This window comes from Ooceraea biroi, chromosome 13, assembly GCF_003672135.1.
Source record: "Ooceraea biroi isolate clonal line C1 chromosome 13, Obir_v5.4, whole genome shotgun sequence".
In the NCBI taxonomy this organism is placed as follows: Eukaryota; Metazoa; Arthropoda; class Insecta; order Hymenoptera; family Formicidae; genus Ooceraea; species Ooceraea biroi.
The window spans coordinates 8,600,541-8,619,569 of record NC_039518.1 but is presented as its reverse complement, the minus strand read 5'-3'; the positions used below and the strand labels follow the sequence as shown (position 1 = coordinate 8,619,569).

The 19,029-nt window shown below is 43.7% G+C and overlaps 2 protein-coding genes across 6 annotated transcripts; one reads left to right on the top strand and one right to left on the bottom strand.

Moving 5' to 3' along the window:
• Window positions 1–75: 75 nt before the first annotated feature.
• Window positions 76–1,702, bottom strand: LOC105286239 (U6 snRNA-associated Sm-like protein LSm4). The gene is made up of 5 exons (XM_011351047.3): window positions 1,566–1,702; window positions 1,442–1,483; window positions 1,249–1,347; window positions 847–1,024; window positions 76–674 (listed from the first exon to the last, which is right to left on the bottom strand). The coding sequence occupies exons 1-5, from the start codon at window positions 1,566–1,568 to the stop codon at window positions 577–579; spliced, it is 420 nt and encodes a 139-aa protein (XP_011349349.1). The 5' UTR covers window positions 1,569–1,702; the 3' UTR covers window positions 76–576.
• Window positions 1,703–2,617: 915 nt separating this feature from the next.
• On the top strand, window positions 2,618–18,684 carry LOC105286238 (transmembrane protein 189). 5 transcript variants are annotated; one of them, XM_011351042.3, is made up of 6 exons: window positions 2,618–2,897; window positions 5,553–5,710; window positions 12,810–13,414; window positions 13,581–13,792; window positions 13,862–14,080; window positions 14,263–18,684. In XM_011351042.3, the coding sequence occupies exons 3-6, from the start codon at window positions 13,192–13,194 to the stop codon at window positions 14,521–14,523; spliced, it is 915 nt and encodes a 304-aa protein (XP_011349344.1). In that variant the 5' UTR covers window positions 2,618–2,897; window positions 5,553–5,710; window positions 12,810–13,191; the 3' UTR covers window positions 14,524–18,684. The 5 variants fall into 5 exon arrangements, with proteins under 5 accessions (XP_011349344.1, XP_011349342.1, XP_011349343.1 ...); XM_011351040.3 differs by lacking the exon at window positions 2,618–2,897 and adding an exon at window positions 2,975–3,095; XM_011351041.3 differs by lacking the exon at window positions 2,618–2,897 and adding an exon at window positions 3,000–3,099.
• The last annotated feature ends 345 nt before the right edge of the window (window positions 18,685–19,029 follow it).

The window sequence follows — 19,029 nt, the reverse complement described above, 5'->3', positions numbered from 1 at the left end:
TAGAAATTTTAATTAAAAAAAGTTTTAAAAATTAGGACTGCTAATAATGTGCAAAAACGTGCAGAGCACAAAAGGTTAAATTAATAATTTTTATTTAAAGAACAGCAAAAAGTCGATCAATTGAACTTATTCTGTAAACAATTTATTGTTCCTTTTTTCAAATTCATTGTGAAACGGGCGCTTTTACTTTGCCTCTCTCCTCTTTTTCCTAAATCCTATTATCACAAATAATTCAAAACATGCTTTCGTGATCTCTAATTACTGCAGTTTGTAGAAGGGAATTACAAAAGAAGGTATTCGCAGATTTTTAAATGTGCAATACAAGAAAAATATGTAAATGTGCAACATGCAATCATGTTTGATTCTACGTAGCTAATGCAGCGTACAATTGTACCATCAAATCAATGTTATTCAGCATTACATGCTTTTGTAATTCCTAAATCCTAAATCGAACTCTCAGGTACAAGATACTTCCACATACAGGATTATATAAATCAAGAATGAAACTCGCTGAGAGTGCCAGTAATCGAGGTAATCGCACGGGATGAAACGATGAAATAAAAATAGTATTTGGTTTTATTTAGGCCTTGGTTTATTCTGTGCTTTGTTCCCGACTTGCGTGCCACCACCGCGTCCCAACGGTGCTGGACCTCTTCCTCCCCTGCCGAAAGTACCTGTAATAATGCATAACGTGCAGCAATAATTAGCGAAATGACGTTAAGGTATTTCGGATTACAGTACCGTTTGATTTTGACATGTACATACTTGCCATGCAAGGGATAAGTGGATAAAAAAGTCAATCGCTCAGAGGAAGTATATTTGCATAATTTTTGATTTTATAATTACCTCTTCCACCGCCTCGTCCCCTCTGGCCCTGGCCCCGTCCTTTCATCTCGCCGCGTCCCCGGGATTTCATCTGTATATCCTCCTTCACCATGTCTATCACTTCGTCAGGTATTCTCAGATACTTTATCGTACTGCCTCTTACGTAGCACTCTGGCATCTTCCAGAATTTATCGCCATCCTGTCGCAATTGTTGAATGTAACTTTTAATCTCAATTTGAACGATCCGAGAAATGTACTTTGGTAGAAACCTTCTTAGGAGGTATGCAGCGATAGGTCTGTTCTTTTCAGCTGCACTGCTGAACTGGTGCGATAAGTTAGAGTGAGAAAAAAATACTTGTCTCACTTTAACGTATTGCACTAGTTCAGCAGTGCAGCACAAAGAACAGACCTAATGACTCTTACCCTTGAAGTGCATATAACCTCCCTGAGGTTTATGTTCATCCAGTTATCGCAGCTAACCAAGTGACCGTTGTAAGTCTCCCCATTCTTCAGTTCCACCAGCTGGAGCGAAGAATTTCGATTAAACAGTTGGCTCGTGAATTTCTCAAGTATATTTTAGATCGCAGTTGCCGCAAGAGAGAGGTCTAGAACTCACCATGGGATGGTTCTGCGCCGTTTTCAGCAGAGTCAGGGGTAACTGAAACAGTTCGGTCGCACGTACTCTTAGAAGCAACGGGGCGCTATTTTTTTACACTCGAGAACGAGAACATCAAACTTACCATTGTTTACGAACGATTGGAATGCACCTTCGCGCAGGTAAACGGACTCCCAATACAGGTTAGGAGTAACGCCGGCATGCTCTCGAGGTAATTAGAGGCAATGCTCGACGTTCAAACGTCGCTCGCTCGCGCCAACTGTCGGCGCAGCCTGGGAACTAGGCGCGTTCGATCGGTCACGATTTGATTTTCGGCGAGCGGATCGCGCCATTCGCGCCGCGTACGTACGCGATGGTCCATCGGGCCGGCTCGAGGTCGTTCTCCTTCGATGTCGCACGTAACCGTCTACGAAAACACGATAGGTATATCATTTTTCATCGCCACTTTATCCGATTACGAGCTACTTCAATACGAAACGATTTTCCTCGAGTTCCTCGAGCGGTTGAGAGTACTCGTCGTCTTTTTCGGAAACACCGTGCATTTTTTCGCGTCTGATGCATCCCAGGGCGATGTGCAAATATCAGCAAGCGGACTCGACGTCGATCGCGTTTGCAGTTTCCTATTTCTGCTTGCGTATCGATTTGCGTGATTACTGATACGGGGCTTCGATTTCGTCCGCCAAATCGCTCGGCTTCCTGGATCAATGCACCCCCTCGTATCGTCGTCGTGTGAACGGTTGCTCGTTCAGCTGCGCTCCTCGCATAATTGTGGGAGTTGCATAAATAGAGCAGTTTCGTGAATGAAAGCGTCCCGGCTGCGTCACGATATCGCTTATATCGATGTTGGCCTCTCGGCACGTTACCCGAGATCTCTGGTAAGATCCTGGCGATTGAATAATGTAATTTCGCTTAGATTTGTCGGCCGTCAGGGATCTGGCGCGTGACTGTGCATGAATGAGTTGATTCTTACTTTAATATATTTATATCAAGTATATTGAGTATATGAGTATATTAAATGTACTTCCTGTGCAATATTATGAGTTCAGTGTTTTTTATTTAAACTAAATAGAAACAACACCTTTTTAAATGTCAAAGGATTGACACTGCTCTATGCGTAAACATCCGACAAAAGAATGACATTTCTTCTCGTTACAGATGTTAATTACGCGACAGCCAGGTCGTAAAGGTAACAACGCTGAGATACCGCGACGTCGCCATTGTCGTAGGATCGAACAGTGGACGTTTCCCGACTCAGCGACGCGCTCCTCTTGCTTCGGAAAAGCGATCGGTGTTTTTTAATCAAAGCCTGCGCGTGCCATTGTCTCCCGGCCGTGTTTACATCCAGGAACGATGCCAACGCTAAACTTCAGGCGGGCGTAACAGCGGCGATCGTCCTCGGCAGTGTGCGTTAACGACCACCGTCACCGTCGATTCCTCGCAACACGCAAGTCCGCGGGTAAGGTACACACTTGCAGCATGCTATGCGAAGTTGCCCGCGGCAAAAAACGACTCGCGCGCACCAGTGCATCGCGCTGTCCATCGGTGAATCGTCACTCGTGGTCGGCACGGACCGACAATTGCTCGCCACGAGACTGAAAGGAAAGAGACGCTGCGAGGAGCACTCCGATGCACGCCCACCGGTTTCAATCCAACCGTGAGTACGTGAGAAACTTCGTCTCGTCTATCGCGCGGATTTACCGTGGCGTCTGCTTGTCGGCGGAATCAAATCTTGAGAACTCGGTTCGCAGATACGTCTCTCCGAATTCGAGCGAAGTTCCGTAAATCAAATTGAGTCGGGAATCAAGAGTTGAATTAAATCGTGAATTAAAATTTAATTGCAAGCGAAATGATCCTTGTGACGACTAGAAAAAATGCAGAAATAATAAACACGTTCGCGGGATTTCCCAGACGTAGTAAGTCGTAAAAAGAGTTAGAAAAGTTAGAATTTCTCGTTATCTATAAACCTTTCTCTCTAGGAATTATTAACAGAATAGTTTAAGATATCGAGTGATATCACCTGCGTTATCTGCGCTAGCAGTACCGGATAGATAAATGTCGAGGGTTAAATCAGGCGTCAAATTGGAGGGGCACACCCGGGGTGCTCGCAATTGCAAGATCGTCGTGGATCTACAGGTGTGCGATAGTCGTGAAATGCAAATAGCCCGCTGATCTTGGGAATAAATTATGACTAAAAGACGATTCATAATCGGTGAACGTTTATCTCGCTCTAGATAAATAGTAGTTATCAGAGGCAGTAAGATACGTCACGCGAAAGAGATAAGTGCGAATTATTTCCTCGCAAATAAATATATAATATCATGCGTATCGCGCGTCGATGTGCGATATTAATGCAGAATAATAATGGTGGTTCCCTTAAGCGCGACGTATCAACGCCTAATGTGAGAATAATTGCCAAGGTGGTATACTCGGATCATCCATATTTTATCATAACGCGAGGCTAGAAAGGGGTCTTATTAGCCGTAAGAGGACTTTCCCCAACAGAGTAAGGAATATAGAGATATAATATCGCCGTCGTTTCATGTCATTACCGTAAATAGTAAACGAAACTTTCGTGTACCGGTAACTAACGTCCGCTTTGCTGACATTTTATTATACAGGGTGTTTCCTCTAACTGTAGCACTTAGAATATCTCTGCTTCCTTTGATGATATGAAAAAAGTCAAAGGACGAAAATTGTTCGATTCAAAGAAAATTATTTTTTTTAATGTGACCTTTCACAAGATATCAAGGTCATGAACATTTTTTTAAACGAGATGGTATTTTCCTTAACGAAATGATGTAGCTTGTAAAAAAACAAATTCAACCATACAGAATATGTTGACCTTCATGACTTGACTTTGAACCACAAAAATCACGTTTAGGAAAAGAAACTCTATTTATTGTATTGTATGTTCATTTGCACGGAACATACTCAACGAATCATTTCCTGATCGCTGGATTGGACGTGGTGGAAGAATTTCTTGGCCGGCTCGATCACCAGATCTTACGCCTCTTGATTTTTGTCTTTGGGGACACCTAAAAAATGAAGTTTATCGCGATATTCCGACAACACCTGAAGATATGCGAGAAAGAATTCGGCGTGCGTGCACCGCAATTACTCCGGAATCTCTCAAAAACGTAAAACAATCGTTTATTCATCGAATTCGAAAGTGTGTGGAAGTAAACGGTGATCGTTTCGAACATCTGTAAAAAAGGTACATCTTTGTAGTTATACGTACAATAAATAGAGTTTCTTTTCCTAAACGTGATTGTTGTGGTTCAAAGTCATTTGAAGGTCAACACATTCTGTATGGTTGAATTTGTTTTTTTACAAGCTACATCATTTCGTCCATCTCGTTTAAAAAAATGTTCATGACCTTGATATCTTGTGAAAGGTCACATTAAAAAAAATAATTTTCTTTGAATCGAACAATTTTCGTCCTTTGACTTTTTTCATATCATCAAAGGAAGCAGAGATATTCTAAGTGCTACAGTTAGAGGAAACACCCTGTATATTTCGGAGAGACTCGAGCAAAACGCGTACGATTCGCGATAACGAACGATGACGACGACGGCGGTTGCTACACAATCGTAATCCAAATGCAAATTGAAGTGTAATACGAAAGTATTGCGTGATGCCGCGGTGAAAGATGAGGATCATCGATTCGACGAGTAGCGAACACACGGATAGTCTCCTTGACACGTACGTGTACGGAGGCAAACGGAATCGAGCAGGTGCGTGCATAAGCCCAATAGGAGCCATCTTAGTCGAGCGACTTGTTCGAGTACTTATTACCGAGGTATTATATAGTCACTCGGTGTCTACGTGATTACAAGAGACGGCGGTATAGCCGAGCGCGTACGTGCTTCGGCTTTGTTTCCGCCGCAAAACGCGGTTTCGCGCGGACGGAGCGTTACATTACATTTCCGAGGTATCGACTTTTGCCGCCCGGGAACGGCGATTTTGAACCCGTTAGTTAATTTAGTTTTAGGTTTTTCCGTGTCGTGGTTGGACGCCAAAATTTTCTTCGAGATACCGTAAAATATATTGTATAACTAATATAATTATGATAAATGTTTAGTCGATTACATTTCGTCCGTTGTCTTTACAGACATCCATTGGACGCGTCGAAGCTTCAAGTATACTACTGGCAAGTGGACGGAAATCAGCTGTGTAACTGCGACTTCCGCAGTCCTTGAAGCGACACGTGGATCCCACGCGTAAAGTGAAGTTTACAGACGTTCGTCACGACACCTGGACACTTTTTAGGTACCATGACATAATTCATTATTGAGTACGCTCACAGCGGAGTCATTTGATAATGGCGCAGTTACGATCTATAGCGCGTGGTTATACACCTAGGAACTACATCTTCCAAGTTAGTTTGCCGTAAATAATTGACCGGCTTACCTGCATGCGGGCGAAATCAATCTGCGCTTCAATTGCGAGAAACACCGACAGGCCTTCCCGGTCCCCGAAATATTGGCGGATCACCGCGGCCAAGTTCCTCCGCGAGCGGACTACCGTAATATAAATTAGAAATCGCGATCGGTTTTTTTAATAGAAATTGCGAGATTCCCCGATGGGCGCATTTGTGCGTCGCTGCAACATTTAGCGGACTTCTTTAACGTGCTGCTTCCTTAGCGCGGAATTTGCGAATCGAGCTTGGAAGCCGGGGGGTTGGTCCCTGACCATCTCCCCTGGTCGATCAGCCCGTGAATAAAGTATGAGTGCTCTGCGAAACACATCACGTGTCAGGAGGTCGGGGGAGCCTAGCGCAACAATCGAGGATACGCCAAGGTACGCCGCGAGACTAGGGTCCTTTACCTTAACCGACTGAAACTACGGTTCAAGGCCAGTTCATGTGCGCGTTACGTGTCTCACTCTCACTCTCTCTCTCTCTCTCTCACTCTTTATTGAGTCGTGGAAATAAAGTGATATTTGGAGCATGATATAAATTTTAGATTGAATTTTTTGCCGAGGAGAAATGTCAGGACAAAGTTAATAGACGGACTGGAAAAAATAATCTAAATTACGGAATCGATTGGTGACGTGCATCATGTCATTAACGATTTCCAATAGATAGTAAACACGTTGTCCTTGTAACTACGAAAGGCCTTACTGTATTATCTAATCTGGTAATTCTCTTAAGCACGTAAAGGAAATGCGCAAGACCTCTACAGTTTTACCGGTCGTGCCCTGCCTACAACCTGATAAGTTAGATGGAGGAGATACTCTCTCTAGAGTTACGCAAGGAGAAATCCTTGATCTTGATACCGGTGGCTTGTCGACAGATTGTAGAAGAGAGCGAACGTGTTCAGTGACTGATTACTCCTTGCGTAAGTACTGACTTGAGTGTCTCGTTCATCTAAATCGACGAAACGAAGCATGCGGTTCAATAGAAGCAGATCGAGTTTCCTCGGAAGGATTTAATTGAAGCAATGACTGGAAAATTGTAGGGTTCGCGGAGACCTCGAGGCGGTGAGCTCGCACGCGAGTACGAGTCAGCTGTGTGTACCGGTGCACCAATTTCCGCGCGGGTCACGCCTTCATCGCACCGTCGACAAGGCGTACCGACCGTATGACGGCGTACCGCGGGAAGCGGCGTCGCGACGCTATCGTCAGGCGGCGCCGGGTCGCGCGGGGAACGTGCGGCGTACGGGGTACGCGTACGAGTGGGCGACGAGTAACGGACGGGAAAAGCAGGCAGCGCCTCCGCGTTAGCGTCGCCCGTTCACGATCATCAGTCGCCGCGCGTTTCGCTCTCGCGGTTCCTCGGGGCTCTCGAAGAAGACGAGCCGCCCGGGCGCGCACCCGCGCGCTTCTTCCACCGGCTCTCGCTCCCACCATCTGCCGATCCGTCTCTCTTTCTGTCATTCATACTTTCTCGCGGTCTCTCCTTCCGTCGCTTTCCTCTATTACGTCCTCGAGACCGCCTTTCGTAATCGCGGTAGTTGTCGCCCGCTATCCACCCGGCTACACCCAGCTTTCCGCGAGTCGAGAAGATCAGCGGCTGTTCTCAGTAGCTTAGAATACCCCGTGAGGGCCTAACGCTAACTAGGAAGCAACCGGCGAGCGAGCGAGCGGCTGAGCGAGCGTAACGTCTCGCGCGTGTGCATGCGATGCATCGATGTGCCCGGGTGCGTACGTGTGCGCGTATCATCGTGCCGGTACGAGACAAGGCGCTGCCTCATTCCCGTCGCTGTTATCGTCGACTCGCCACCGTTCTCTGACCACCCCGTCGGTGACCAACCGTGCGCGGCGACGACGCGGGGACCAACCCTCGCATGGCTGCCGCATCGTGCGCGTCGTCGGTCGCTCGTCATCGTCTAGGAGACGCTACGGAGCCGGCAGCAGCAAGGAGGTACGGCGACGTCGCGAGTGAGAGCGAGTTTCAACCCTGCCCACCAAGTAAGAGTGCGAGCGAGCGAGCGATTAAGTTTGCCAAGTGTGTGCGTGTGCCCGTGCGTATCTACTAGATCTGCCGTCGATCGTAAATTTGCTTTCCTTTAACAACGGGGTGTTCTCCTCGTTACGTCAGATATATCTTCTCGGCTGTTCGTGCCTGATACGCGCTCGCTCACGTGCCAGACGGTGAGCGATAGTTCTGGTTGGGTGTGTGTGCGTGCACTTTTAAATTCCCTGAAGAAGGTAAAGTTTACTAAGATTAAGCTCGTGCAATCGCCGCGATCGTTATCGAGCGGATCTTGATGGAAATTGTTTCGCCGACTGTTCCGTGATGCCATGATATAATTCGGCTCTCACGCGAGTGGAATCCAGCGTCTTTGCCAAAACTGTGTCAAAGCTGAGAAGTGAGAGATTTAGCGTGCGGCTCTAATTCGTTTAATCCACTAAATTTTACTGGTTAATTTAAAAACTCGATCACTGGACTCGACATTAAGGCAGACTACGGTTGTTCATCTTCTCAGTTGTTTTCAGTTCTTTAATTGGAATTCCGATTCCGTCATCGGACACGCGGGAGTGTCGAGTGCGTAACGCATCCATGTGTAGCGATGTCCTAAGAGGCCGAGCGAGTCATACAGTGAATCACAAAAGTATTCTCTCAATTATTATTACTTACGATGATTGATGTATCTTTAGAAGAGATGCTATGGGATCTCTGTTGAACAATCGAGTTTTATATAATCATCACTTTGACGATTGATACATTTCATTGCTGCAGATTTGACAATATTTTTTAGACGATTCGATATATCCTTCATGATACTTTTCAATAAAATTTATGTTAAAAACTTTTGTTGAGAACAATACACGTTCGTGAGGCTTCCACAACGTCTTTTCTAGAAAGAAAAATCAATCTTATTTATTATTATTAATCTTGTTAATCGAGACATAAATAGAAATGAATATTTTTGTGACTTACTGTCTTATGTATGCGCATACGAATGCATACACGCGGCTATTGCGAGAGGAGAGCCTGCGAAGGCGTGCACGCACGTGTACGCGCGCGCGTGCGATCGCGACGCATTTAAATCTTAACGAGAGAAGCACACATTCCACCTGTGTGAAGTTAGCACCCCATTTTTCGAAAATCAAACTTTTAAAGGTTGTTCCAGGTTGTTCTAAACATTGTTCCAAAGTATTAGATTGATTGGTCAAAACCTTTACGAGATATTGAAAAAAAAAGAATTTTGGAAAAAATCGTTTTTGAAGAATGGAACAAGTTTTATATCCAAGAAAATCTCGAAAAACCAAATTTTTCGAGTAGGTTACAAGAGTAAAGTCACCCTGAGGTTTCGAAACGGGGCGTATAAATTTTGTTCCCGGTTGTTCTACTCGAGAAAACGATAGTTCTAAAGCGGGAAGCCTGGAACAAGTTTTATATCCAAGAAAATCGCGAAAAACCAAATTTTTCGAGTAGGTTACAAGAGTAAAGTCACCCTGAGGTTTCGAATCGGGGCGTATAAATTTTGTTCCCGGTTGTTCTACTCGAGAAAATGATAGTTCTAAAGCGGGAAGCCTGGAACAAGTTTTATATCCAAGAAAATCGCGAAAAACCAAATTTTTCGAGTAGGTTACAAGAGTAAAGTCACCCTGAGGTTTCGAATCGGGGCGTATAAATTTTGTTCCCGGTTGTTCTACTCGAGAAAACGATAGTTCTAAAGCGGGAAGCCTGGAACAAGTTTTATATCCAAGAAAATCGCGAAAAACCAAATTTTTCGAGTAGGTTACAAGAGTAAAGTCACCCTGAGGTTTCGAATCGGGGCGTATAAATTTTGTTCCCGGTTGTTCTACTCGAGAAAATGATAGTTCTAAAACGGGAAGCCTGGAACAAGTTTTATATCCAAGAAAATCGCGAAAAACCAAATTTTTCGAGTAGGGTACAAGAGTAAAGTCACCCTGAGGTTTCGAATCGGGGCGTATAAATTTTGTTCCCGGTTGTTCTACTCGAGAAAACGATAGTTCTAAAGCGGGAAGCCTGGAACAAGTTTTATATCCAAGAAAATCGCGAAAAACCAAATTTTTTGAGTAGGTTACAAGAGTAAAGTCACCCTGAGGTTTCGAATCGGGGCGTATAAATTTTGTTCCCGGTTGTTCTACTCGAGAAAACGATAGTTCTAAAGCGGGAAGCCTGGAACAAGTTTTATATCCAAGAAAATCGCGAAAAACCAAATTTTTCGAGTAGGGTACAAGAGTAAAGTCACCCTGAGGTTTCGAATCGGGGCGTATAAATTTTGTTCCCGGTTGTTCTACTCGAGAAAATGATAGTTCTAAAACGGGAAGCCTGGAACAAGTTTTATATCCAAGAAAATCGCGAAAAACCAAATTTTTCGAGTAGGTTACAAGAGTAAAGTCACCCTGAGGTTTCGAATCGGGGCGTATAAATTTTGTTCCCGGTTGTTCTACTCGAGAAAACGATAGTTCTAAAGCGGGAAGCCTGGAACAAGTTTTATATCCAAGAAAATCGCGAAAAACCAAATTTTTTGAGTAGGTTACAAGAGTAAAGTCACCCTGAGGTTTCGAATCGGGGCGTATAAATTTTGTTCCCGGTTGTTCTACTCGAGAAAACGATAGTTCTAAAACGGGAAGCCTGGAACAAGTTTTATATCCAAGAAAATTGCGAAAAACCAAATTTTTCGAGTAGGTTACAAGAGTAAAGTCACCCTGAGGTTTCGAATCGGGGCGTATAAATTTTGTTCCCGGTTGTTCTACTCGAGAAAACGATAGTTCTAAAGCGGGAAGCCTGGAACAAGTTTTATATCCAAGAAAATCGCGAAAAACCAAATTTTTCGAGTAGGTTACAAGAGTAAAGTCACCCTGAGGTTTCGAAACGGGGCGTATAAATTTTGTTCCCGGTTGTTCTACTCGAGAAAACGATAGTTCTAAAGCGGGAAGCCTGGAACAAGTTTTACCCTAGAAAATAGAAAAATAATATTTTCCATTAAAGAGTAAAGTGGACCTTATTATATTGTTGCTATGGTCTTGAAATTTGTGTTCCGAGTTCTACACGGTTATAAACATATTCTAAATCGACAATGTTGTAAGTTATTTTGTTTGGGGAAGAATGTCCAAAAACGATTTTTTCCAAAATTCTTTTTTTTCGATATCTCGTAAAGGTTTTGACCAATCAATCTAATACTTTGGAACAATGTTTAGAACAACTAGAACAACCTTTAAAAGTTTGATTTTCGAAAAATGGGATGCCAGGTAAAAAATTGTTTTTTTCAATTTTCCGCGAAAATTTTTATTATATAAATTTGATCTCCTGGAACAATTTGGAACAAGTCTAGAACAACCTGGAACAACTTTTAGAATTTCAAAATTTCAAAAATGGGGTGCTAACTTCACACAGGTACACGTTCCTCCTGCATCTTCTGCGTGTCACACGTTAACCGCTCTGAATATGAAGTACACGACTCACGTTCGCAAGTAGTGTGTGCGTAAATACGTGCGAGCCTTTGAACTGCGGTGCACAATGCGACCGCGATTGCCACCGTCAAACGAGATCTCTTTGATCCGCTTTGATCGCGTGCTTCTGCAGCCGCACGTGAAGTCACCGCCGATTACGTAGGATCTGTTGCATCAGCGTCGTTTTGTCTGCTTATTTATGCGTCGCCCGTGATACGGTACCGTATCATTATCAGCCGCGCGGGTATAACACAAGAAGAAAGAAGCGCTCGCAGTTGTGTTATCCTCGATTTCAATTCTTCGAGCTTTGCGCAGCGTCTTGTCGGTTGTACAAATGCTCAAAGAATGCTCATAAAATAATTGTATAACTTCATAACGTTTATGTCGAGAGATCAGCGTTTGTTCAACGACGAGCGTGTTCTGGGAAACCAAGATACGCGATAAACGACATATACGGGAAGGAAACGCGCGGCTTTTCTGATCTAATAACACGCGTGTCGCGCGAACTGACGCGCTCAGCCCCCAGCCGAACCGCGATAAGCTAAGCATCGAGGAGAAACCGCAAGCAAGTAAGCGAGTACAGTGGAGCGGCGACGTGGATTTCGCGTGCGGTTGATGACGTACACGATACTAGCCGTGCTGGCGTTGAAATTGATCGGTTACGTCGTCGTGCTTTTTAGCCCCCTGCTTCGCCCGCGGTTTAATCGCCGGCACGCGATTACCCGGTTGCGCATTTAAAAAAACGGCCTGCTTGAAAAATTCCTCCGACTGCAGCCCGCGCCGCTCTCCCTCGAGCAGATCCCACACTTTGCATACACGCGTCGTGGATAATTATAAATTTCATATAAAGTTTCTAAATTTGCGTCATTATATTCGTGATAGTGACGTCAAATTTTGTCCTTGCATCGCGAAGGACACGTTCTTCCTTATTCGTTGGGTGTGCCGTTCTCGCGTTCTTTGAGTAGAAAGAAATTCATCCTTGATGCGTCTACTGTGTGGGTGTAATTAACACCTGCAGTTGTGTACTTTTCAAGCTACGCGCTCGAGATTCATGGGAATCGCTAATACGCGTTAACGCGTAGGAAGCGCGTTCGCGGATGTCGCTATCCGAGAAATTCGCGAAGAACGTTGGTGTTTCGCGATTCCGTGTAACTGCGAAATTAACCCACTTTACAGCTGCGCAGCGAGTAATACGAACTGAGTAGAATTTCGTGTATCTCGGCACGTGGCCTGTTTCATTCATTACGGCGATATCGTATATGGGCAATACGTTGCGCGAATGTGCAAACAAATGGTAGGGTACGCGCAATGCACAGGCCGTACAGTATCTGGTGGTAATTGGGAATGCAATTATTTAGGTTTGCAGAAATGTCGAGAATTGGAAAAGTGTTAAATTACAAATGATTGAGAGAGAGAAAAAGAGAAAGCTCCTTAAAAGTCAACGATAATGCGTTACGTAATGTTCAATTCTTGACACGAGCGTCTCATTTAATTGCAGGTGTTTACAACGTTGCTCGATGTCTCGTAGATGCCAGCGAGACTCGGAACGAACGGCGAACGGCGCTAAATCTTCCTCGGGATAATGTGCGGACTGGCAGTTCGTGACTTTGTCGCATGTGAAGTAAATGATATACCTCATGCGACGGGAAGGGGACGTGGAAGGAAGCGCGTGATGTAACGACTGTCCTGAAATAATTCAACGTACAATACGAAAGGAAGTCGTTGCCTTTATCTACCCTTCTTCGAGCGATACGGCGGAGTGCCGCGATGCCAGGAGACCAGCGACTCCTACGAGACACGCCCGAGTTCTGAGGGAGCACGGTGGGATATCGCTGATGCTCGCGTGAAGTCACTGAGCGAGAGAGTCTTCGGCTGAGAATATGGAGGACATAAAGGTGCCGAACCTGGGGCAGGCCGCGTGCTCCATGGCGACGAACTTCCTGGCGCCGGTGAAGACCGAGCGCCAGATCTACGAGAACTCGATGCTCGAGGATGATCCCAATGCCAACTCGGTGGTGCCGACCTCGCAGGAGGACAGGACCGTGCCTAGGTGGGGCCCGAATCACAAAGGTGCTCAGGAGCTCGCGAATCTGTATAGTACTGGTACGTAGATCCTCGCCATTGTTTGAGGCGTGGATTGTTAAAAAAAAAACAATCTTTCCCTGACGCTCGTCTCACTATGAAAGAGATCAATTGATTCGTCTTTCTGTCCTGCTCTCGCTCATTACGTAAATTTTTGTAAATTCTATTTACGATACTATTTTTCTAGGAAAGAGAACTCAGGAATGCATCTGCGTGGGCATTTGCATCACTCTAATAGCCGTGAACTCGTTGTTCGTGCTTGTTAAATTGCGACTGGAAAATTTGAGCTCTATAGCGATAGCCGCATTGTGCGGCATCATCACGGCCGACTTTGGCTCCGGCTTGGTTCACTGGGCCGCGGACACCTGGGGATCCATTGAGCTTCCGATCCTAGGAAAGGTAACGCGTCTAGCGGAATGGAAGCGCGTAGAGGAAACGTTAATTTGCAAAAACGCTTTGTCCTTGTAGAATTTTCTAAGACCATTTCGCGAGCATCACATAGATCCAACCAGCATAACGAGACACGATTTCATAGAGACTAACGGCGATAATTTTATGGTCGCGATACCGGTCCTATCGAAGCTCACGTGGGATTTTCTGACGTTACCCGAGGTAGAGATGCAGCGTAAGTTTGTTTGGACCTGCTACTGGTTCCTGCTCGCCATTTTTGTGGCGATGACTAACCAGGTGAATATCTAATGTGAAATAAACATCTATGTACGTACTGCACAGATATTCAAAGTATAAACTATAAACTATAAGCAAAGTACTGCGTAAAGTTTTAAACATTTTTATTTGAATAAAATTCTAATAAAATTTGAATTTTATGTGTCTTGGAATTGCAGAATAATGTATAATCTACTTCGCAGATACATAAGTGGTCGCATACGTATTTCGGACTACCTGGCTGGGTCGTCTGGCTTCAGGAGCACAGGATCGTCCTGCCGAGGAAGCATCATCGAGTGCACCATGTCGCGCCTCACGAGACTTACTTTTGTATTACCACGGGCTGGCTGAATTGGCCCCTGGAGAAACTTCAGTTTTGGTACATCCTGGAAGTGATGATCGAGAGGGTTACCGGTTGTAAGCCCAGAGCGGACGATCTCAAGTGGGCGCAAAAGCGTTCTTGAGAATTAATAATCGTCCTCCTTTCGCAACTGTACATTTTACTCGATCGAGACATTTAACATACAGCCAAACATCGGGGACTGAAGAAACACGAACATCAAAATACGAGGTAGAAACTAAGTAAAAACGTTTGTACGGGCAATAGTAAAAGGGCTCGTACGTGAAATCCTTAACGAGGCATCGAGCATATGTATAAAAAGGGAAAAAAAATATGTATATATATATTTTTTTTCTCTCTTAAATTAGTACTACGAGGCCTTTTGTGAAGACAGATAGCGTGTGTAAGGATAAGTAGCTTACTCGGCGTGCTTTTAAAGTTTACACATTTTTAATACATACGCGCAATAATACGTGTACATATATAGATACATTACGAGTAAGGGACGGGCGTGAATCGTGAGGGATCACGCTTGCGAAATTGCAATTTGACAATTCTGTCGACACCGCTGCATTGGCAACGTCCTTGTACGTACAATTGTCGCACAATCATCGCGCATCGATTGCACAAACTTGTTTTCTAATCGCGATCTACACAATTCGAGGGAAGAGTGGTATTACAGGCCATGTACGGAGCGTGATAATATATAGAGGCTGAAGTATCTCATATTTTCAAACGGTCAAATACAATTTTTCTACCGCGTGATAAACGAACAAATGAGAAGAAATTATATATTAACGTACGATAGGTATATTTGTACATGTGATTTCTGCATACACGTGCGTGTACGTGTAAGATAAAGTGTATAAACGAATTTCGAATCGGGTTTATTGTAATTCACATTTATTTATTCACACACGTCGTCTATGCAGAATACATACATCGTCAACCTTTGATGAGAAAACGCTTTCTTTACTTTTTTCGCTTGTTTTATCTTTTACTTAGACGAAACCGAGAACTCCCTGAACCTCCTGAAGTATTTGACATTAGTCGACACACTTTTTGTATACCCCTGGTGAAACTAGCGTTGCCAATTTCAGGTTCTCGATATGCACCTTGAGCACAATATCTTAGTCGAGGTCAGCTCTCTTTTCTACGCACGATACAATTTATCTGCACTTGATGCGTGATTCTTTTTCCCGTAATTTGAGAATTTGCTCATAAATTTTATTCTTGCAAAATTGGCAATCTGGTCCCCGGGCTCACGTTCTTTCTAAGAATACTAATTTCGCTGCTGAAAGTTGGAGCTAAGAATTGTACGATAGTATGTTAGATGTGTGCCTCATGTTTCTGTTCCATTGTTACGTGTGACGATCGTGCAGTAATAAGATCTTGCTATGAGGCATCGACGTCGCACACGTAACGCGCGGTGTGTATGAGAACGAATAACGTACCTAGGAAGTTACTCATAGCTTTAAACGAATCACGATATACAAATGCGACTGATGCGGTAGAGCTAGAATTGCCTAAGAAGCCACGTGGAGATTGTTGAAGACTAATATTTTTACACGAGGATACGTATTGAGATCTCGCATTATGCGCGCACGTTTCGTTGCACCTCGCACACTGATTACACTTCTTAGCTCTCGCAATGTATAATCAAAAATCTCGAGATGCTGGATTAAGAAAGGGAGAGGGCATAAGTGCAAGTCGCAGGTTCAGGGACCAAAGACAAGACTTATCGCTCTACGTAGTAATCATTCGAACGCTTAGTCTGATTTTGATTAAGTATACTGCAACTTATTTGTACATACGTATATACGTAGCCAGCCAACAATTTTGTGTATAACAACTGCAGTTTTCGATCACAATCACGCTTTGCTCTTGGCTGACCGAAGCCAGTTGATCCCGCGTCCCGCGTACGGTTTTCAGTATACTTTATGCAGAATTCCGCTGTATAATCTATGTTCCTCACATGCAAGTCAGTAATAATGTCTTTTAAACGAAATAATAATTGTAAGAAGTCGCAGTTAGAGTGTAATTATCTGTAATCATTGTTATTGTCGTTGTTATTGTTATAAAAGGGAGACAAAGTATAAATTTTAAATGACCGTGATCCGGCAGGAAAACCGAAGAATCCTGCCAGATTCTGAGCTTCTTCGTTCTCATTTACGACGCGGTCAGAACCATCGCTAACCATCGTTGTGAGACCATCAATTATGCAGACGCAAGGAGATAAATCTATTTATATCGATATATTTATTTATTTATTTATTTACATAATTACGTAAATTATAGACATGGGATGTGAAAAGAACGGAGAGACTTTTTTGTTTCCTTCTCGAATCCTTTCGTGCACGAAATACTTTAAGGATAAGGTATATATGATCGAAGTAACTTTCCGAGTGTCTCAACGGAGCCGAACTCGAATTTTCAAATTTTCGAATTCGCTAACTGAGGAGTGTTTATTAATCCGACAAGGCCAGACAACGTTGCTGATCGTGCAAATACTGGGGACGTTCGTGATGAGTGTTATAAACAGTTCTGCGCGCAGCGCAGATGAGACGATGATCGGAAGTTTGATAAAAATCTATCGTAAAAGATTGGCACGTTTACATTCCAGAAATCTGCGTTCGGATCAGGAGCAGAGGGTCAAAAGACCGGAAGAGTTCATCGTTCAATTAGCAACGGTGCTGTACATAAGCTTATACGTATGACGTGCGCTGCTACAACAACCGAACAAATCTGCTGCTCGCTTGTTCCGACCTGTGACGCTCAAATATTAACTGTGTGGTCAACAATATTGAAGTGCAATCTACGATTCGAGTGCTCAGATCAAACACTTAAGCCCTGTTAGAAAAAGGGAAGAGATAAAGATAAAGATCTAAAGCAAGCAAAGGTAACTTCATGCAGCACAGAAGCTTAGCAACGTTGCAGCGACGCTACTGCAAGCTTCTATGCGGTGTGGGTGTGCACTACTGTATTGTAATCTGTTCATTCATGCACTGCGACGCGTATTCTGTGTAAAGAACGAACTGCGTTTCGCTTAGGCATAGCTCTCGTAAGATAAGAACAAAGATAAGACGGAGCGTAAGTAGAATAATTAGATAATGCGCCGAAAAAATGAGAGGGAGGAATGTATTGAATGTAATATAAGGAATTTGTATAGTTATAAGCAACCAGTGCAGTAGTGCGGTAATATTAAGTCCAGGCGAGCAACGGTACGTCTGATCTTGGAATTTTTAATGCGTAGTGGCGAAGCGCGTAAAATGTGAAAGAGAGGCGGCAGGCAAGTCCGTATGTATTCTAAATATTTTGTATATCCGAGGATCTTTATATGTTACCGCGCGCGCGCGCGATACGACGCATATGTAGAGAATAATCGAAGGAAAAAAATGCCAAGAAATGAAGCCATACTGCTATTTTCATACGATCATTATCGTGCTCCTCGCAGTCGCATTATACTGCTTGCTCCAGGAAGCTTATGCTCAATGCGCTTCAGCACTTGACGTTCTTCGCTTAGTCCACGCTTCGTCTTTTATGTTGTAGGTAATTGAAAATCGTTTCCTGTCAAAAAAAAGTGAGACATATTCAATGATCTCGGCACGTGGAAGCTCCAGAGGTTTCAATGTATATAATATTATTGATCTCTCACATGATCCGAGCTTTCCTTTCTTCATGTTATTGAAATTAGAAACACGTACAAGCGTTTCATCAGAGTCTCGGCACGTGGAAGCTCCAAAGGTTTCAATGTATATAATATTATTGATCTCTCACATGATCCGAGCTTTCCTTTCTTCATGTTATTGAAATTAGAAACACGTACACGCGTTTCGTCAGAGTCTCGGCACAATTATGTAGACGATAAGAGCCTGATTATAGCCTGGAGCGCAATCTTCATGCACTTGCTGCTGCTGCTGAAAGTACAAAGAGAGTAAAAGACGAGCTGATCGCTTCTGGCTTGTGCGTATCGCGACATACCTTCTATTCATGTAACGTTCTGCATGTGTTACCTATGCGCGTATGTATCCTTTTATAACAACTAACACACATGCTGTGATCAACGTGAAATAATAATGACATAACGACACTACTGTGATGCACAAATGTGACCATGAATTTCTGAATTATAAACGTCGACCATTTTAGTACTGGGACATATGTATTGTACAATAATCGTGTGACGAACCGGGAAGCGCGAGGACAGTGCGTCGCATAGGAAACGAGTGCATAGTGAAGAATAAACTGAAGACATAAATGTAAATCAATAAATACGCGGACTGCCCTACTTGACTATACTGTCTCCTCATACGAACGATCATTTCAGCAAGTTCAGATTGAAATTTTGTTCGGTGCACTCAAAGTATATATTTACATTACGTCGATCGGCTCCTGTGTCACGAAACTTCATCTGGAGCAAATTAAAGTTACGCTGCAAGGTGTCCGTGGAGTGTACAATTTTGCAGTCGCGTCGAAAGTTCACACTGGGGCACTGTATTTACCTAATTAATCGACGTAAATTTTTTCAAGTAATTAACGATAATCTCGTTTTATCAATTATTGGAGAGCCTTTGATATTGTCGAAACAATAACGGAACCTGCAAAGCAGGAGAAAGAGAGAGAAAATGAG